Source organism: Acyrthosiphon pisum, chromosome A1, assembly GCF_005508785.2.
Source record: "Acyrthosiphon pisum isolate AL4f chromosome A1, pea_aphid_22Mar2018_4r6ur, whole genome shotgun sequence".
NCBI classification, from domain to species: Eukaryota; Metazoa; Arthropoda; class Insecta; order Hemiptera; family Aphididae; genus Acyrthosiphon; species Acyrthosiphon pisum.
The window spans coordinates 81,280,966-81,285,448 of NC_042494.1; the positions used below are offsets into that span (position 1 = coordinate 81,280,966).

The 4,483-nt window shown below is 31.9% G+C and overlaps 2 protein-coding genes across 3 annotated transcripts in view; one reads left to right on the forward strand and one right to left on the reverse strand.

Annotated features, from left to right (window-relative positions):
• The window catches only part of LOC103310707 (TWiK family of potassium channels protein 7-like), a 158,625-nt gene that overhangs the window by 122,573 nt on the left and 31,569 nt on the right, over nt 1–4,483 (forward strand). The window lies entirely within an intron of this gene.
• LOC100570218 (probable serine/threonine-protein kinase DDB_G0272254) overlaps nt 316–4,483 on the reverse strand; it is a 9,534-nt gene continuing 5,366 nt past the window's right edge. For both annotated transcript variants that reach the window (XM_029487612.1, XM_016805727.2), the window contains exon 2: nt 316–2,023. In XM_029487612.1, the coding sequence (XP_029343472.1) occupies nt 563–1,270 (708 nt within the window). In that variant the 5' untranslated portion in view covers nt 1,271–2,023 and the 3' untranslated portion in view covers nt 316–562. The remainder of the gene's footprint in view (nt 2,024–4,483) is intronic.

Here is a 4,483-nt window from a genome sequence, read left to right on the forward strand (position 1 = left end):
CGTGTGTCGTTACGTTCGTTTTACAATTATTAATAATTATACTTATTTCCGCATTTAATTTATCGTGTCTATTGTCGTAATTTTGTAATGGCAAATACGTTATTAATTGCCAGGTAGCTCCTGTTAATCTTACAGTTCCGTAATTTTCCTAATACATCATTGTTTGGTTTTTAAATTCTTCCACCTTATAAGGAAGTTGACTTTGAATGGCTGTTATTAAATAAAACCTAAAATAATATATACATATATTAGCTTCCAAATTTATGAAAATTAGCTCTAACATGCTGTTTTATCGTATTATTTCGTACTTATTCATTTAATTATCTCTATTCATTAAGTGTATTACCTTGCGAGTACTAGTATTGTTCCCGCCCTGTGTTTGAAATTTACCAGTTGATATACGGTTTTGTTAACAGCGAGTTCCGGTGGTTGCTTGTTCGATTAGAATATGGTCGCAACACTCACTGTATACTCACTGGCAACAACCAACATCAACGAGGTATTTCTCTACACATAATTAACCTATATATATTTTTTTTTTCCATTTTTTTTTTTTTTCATTTTAATCGCTATCACTATCAATATCCGAAAATCTAATATGTCTATAAGTTCTATTAACTATTTCTAATTCATCTCTATCGGTAAGTATATTATTCGGTACTATATCATCTAAACTAATTTCACTTAAACTAAAATTATTTATATTTCTCAGTCTGCTACTTCTACCTATCCCATGACTATGGTTATGGTTATTATTGTTATTATTATTATTATTACTATTATTATTTTTCAACCATGCTGCCCTATACATTTGTGTATTTTTAAAATTTAACCACGCCTCTATGTTTATATCATTATTTAACGGAAAAAACTCGTTTATAACTCTGTCAGCTAGTCTTGCGTCCGCTTCCAATTGATCTGTATTTTCTTCCCCTGTGGGCATTGGTGGTTCTATTCTATTAAATATTATGCTCGCCACACCTATTCTCCGTGGCGTGTCGTGTACCAACAGTGGTCGATCCATATCGAGGTGGTACCTGAACGGCCTACTCGAAACTCCTTCGGCATAGGGATTCCTGAACTCACTTAACAACCACTCACATATGATTCTCAGTTGTCCGTCCAGAAATGTTTTTGTAGGAGTATACTGTATACCCCTACACTGATGATTTATTAACATTCTGAATGTATGTTTCGGATGGTATATAAAAGGTTCCGGACCATTAAAATGGAATAACTGTTTTTCCATCACGTACTCCCCCGCCTTCATCAGTACCACCACCAATAACCGACCCCCTGCTCGCACAGTCAACACCAGTTCAAATATTGGCTCCTCCTCGCCACTGAACCGCACCAACCTTTTCTTACCGGTTGTATCCGCTGTTAAAATTGTGTTAATTTCCTCGTTCCTACAATTATATGGTTGTATTAGTGACTCGTATTTCGTCTTTATATTAGTTAATTGTACTAACTACTTCTACCATCTTCTACTTGTTAGTGTTTACTGATTATTATTATTAACTACACAAAAAAAATATAAAAAAAATGAAAAAATAGTGTTTATTTATATATGATATATATACGTCTACTAGAAACTGTATTACCTCGTTATTCACTGCTTTTTTTCTTAACTAACTCTTAACTATTTTTATTCTAGTTCCTACATTAATTTTACATCACTAATAATTATTCTATACTTTCAATATCTTATTTCATAAATTCGTCTGTATAATTCAATAATATTTCAGGCTCTGGCACGTAATCCATATACTCGACCAGATCCTTACAACACTGAGTACCTAGTTTCCCTTTCCTTTTTGACATATCGTATAGAAAGGTCACAATGCTTTGTGTAATACGTTTGATTTCATTTTCCGAAAATGGTTCGATAAGATGATTATTCGCTACTTCTATATGTCCAGGTAAACAATTTGGTACATTTCCGCCGCCTACTGAAGTTGTATCGTGTTCCCCATGTAAAATTGCAATGTCCAAATTGGCACAAAACAATAGATTTTTATTCCTATAATTAAAATATTTGGTTACTTAAATTGTAATTATTCCTATCACTTATTTTTACACATATGCTTTTATTTTTATTTATTTATTTGTTTATTTATTTATTCATTTATTTATTTATTTATTTCAAAGTCTCGTGAGTGCTATTTCATCTTGATTATACGTAACGCGTGTCTTCCCGTGAATTCTAATGTTCTTACCAGATATTGGTATCTTTCTTTCCGTACTAATCTATAGTATTTTACTATACTCATCATTATTAGTAACATTATTATCACTACTATTCCCAATACTACACAAACTATATATATGTAACCCGTTTCATGTTCCTCTGAATTACACATAATTGATTTTTCGTTAACGTTAGTTTTATTATATCGCGGATTTTCGTATTTGACTGTGCTCTCAACTTCTGTAGTACTAGGATAGTCCATCGATATCTTATCCGTAGCACCATCCACATTGTAGTCCCTACTCTTACTACCGTTTTTCGCGACTCGCACTTTTGTGACTTGTGTGGAATTCTCGTATACTTCTGTACTCTCAATTTCTGTAGTACTAGGATAATCCATCGACTTTCCATCCGTAGTACCATTCAAGTTGTAGTCTCTACTCTTACTGTCATTTTTTCGCGATTCGTGTGGTGTGACCTACTGTACTAGTTACGTATTCATATCGTCTGTTGCTTTCCGTAACATTGACCTCGACTGCGTGTAATATTCTCGTAGCTGACCCAATTGTCGCTACGTTCATAATATTTGGTTTTAATCTATTGTTACTTCCGCTTTCTGTGCTATCTACTGTAATAGTTTCAATGTAATAATCGTACTTTCCTAAAGTCTCTCGTTCTATTGTTCCATCTAATTTTTCTACTTCTGCTATACAGGATTTTTCAAATAAATACTCATTTCTATCACCCCTAATATATCCTACTAAAGTCTCATATGGTGTATTGCATATAAACCTTAATGTCCCTATATCACACCCATTACTCTGAAATTGTGGCACGGTTATTCTATTCCTTTGGTGTTCTGCTATTCCTACTATTTTTCCCTTATCAATGCCCGTGTTTATAAAATAAATTTTTGTTGCTGATGTTCCCTCAGGCACTGGCATTTTGTCATCGGGTTTATCTGCTTTTACACGTATCGTGGTCCATAATAGCAATCTATAATATATTTTTTTTTTTTTTTATGTTAGTTATTATTTCCGAATGTTAACGCGTTCACATCCCACGTCGACTTTTATTATTATTTATATTTATTTTTTATTATTACTATAAATTATTATGTCTATAAATTATTACACACTAACACTATCTTATTATTATATAATTTTTAATTAATTATTCGCGATGTATTTATTCGCTTTCGTCGTCATTTTTGTCGTCGATTTCGTAATATTTTTTAACATCATTTTTATGCACTGTTATTTTTTTACGATTTCGCGATATAATTACATTTTCAGAATCTAATATTTCTAGAATTTCGTAAGGTCCCCTCCAAAGTGGACTTAATTTATTTCTTTGAGTATTATCTTTAAGTAAAATCATATCATTAATTTTTAACTCTTCCGTTTTTACTTTTTTATCGTAATACCGTTTATTCACTTCTTTATTTTTTATTAACCTACTCCGGGCTATCGTGTGAGCCTCCTGAAGTTTTTGTTTTAAATCGTATACGTAATCGTCATAATTATACCTGGGTTCTGGAGTTGATTTTAATTTAACCGGAATATTTATGTCCCTACCATATAATAATGCGTAAGGTTGATATCTCGTGGACGTATGTTCTGTTGAATTGTATACAAACATGGCGTAAGGTAAAAGCTCATCCCAATTGTCCAAACTTTTACTCACGTAGTGTCTTAAATACTCTGCTAACGTTTTATGTGATCGTTCGAGAGCACCGTTGGTCATTGGATGGTAACCTGAAGTTTTAATTTTATTAATTTTTAACAATTTGCAAACGTCTGTAATTATAATTATAATTGTTACCTAACCCGGTTGTGACTAAAGGTCCCACAATGTCCAAAAATATTTTCTCAAATGGTTTTGTACTTGTCGTAGTAATGACCATTGGATATTGAATATGTTTGTTAGTATTTTTATTCATTTGACATGCTGTACAGTTCTTTATATATTCTTTTATGTCCTATTTTAAATTTGGCCAGTTAAATTGCTTTTTAATTTTCTTTATGGTTTTATTTACTCCTAAATGTCCCCCTAAAACGGAATTATGCATTTGCTTGAAAATTACTAGTTTTTCTTCTTTACTAAATTCGAGTTTAGTGCAAACTATTATTTCTATATTTGTATTACGAAAAATGTATCTTATCATTGACCTAACCTTTGCCCAATCTAGTCCGTCTTGTCGTCCTAACTGGTTCATTGCTAATTGATTCAATTTATGTTTTTCACAAAAATGTTTAAGATTTAATAATGCTATGTGCACGTTTTCGTACG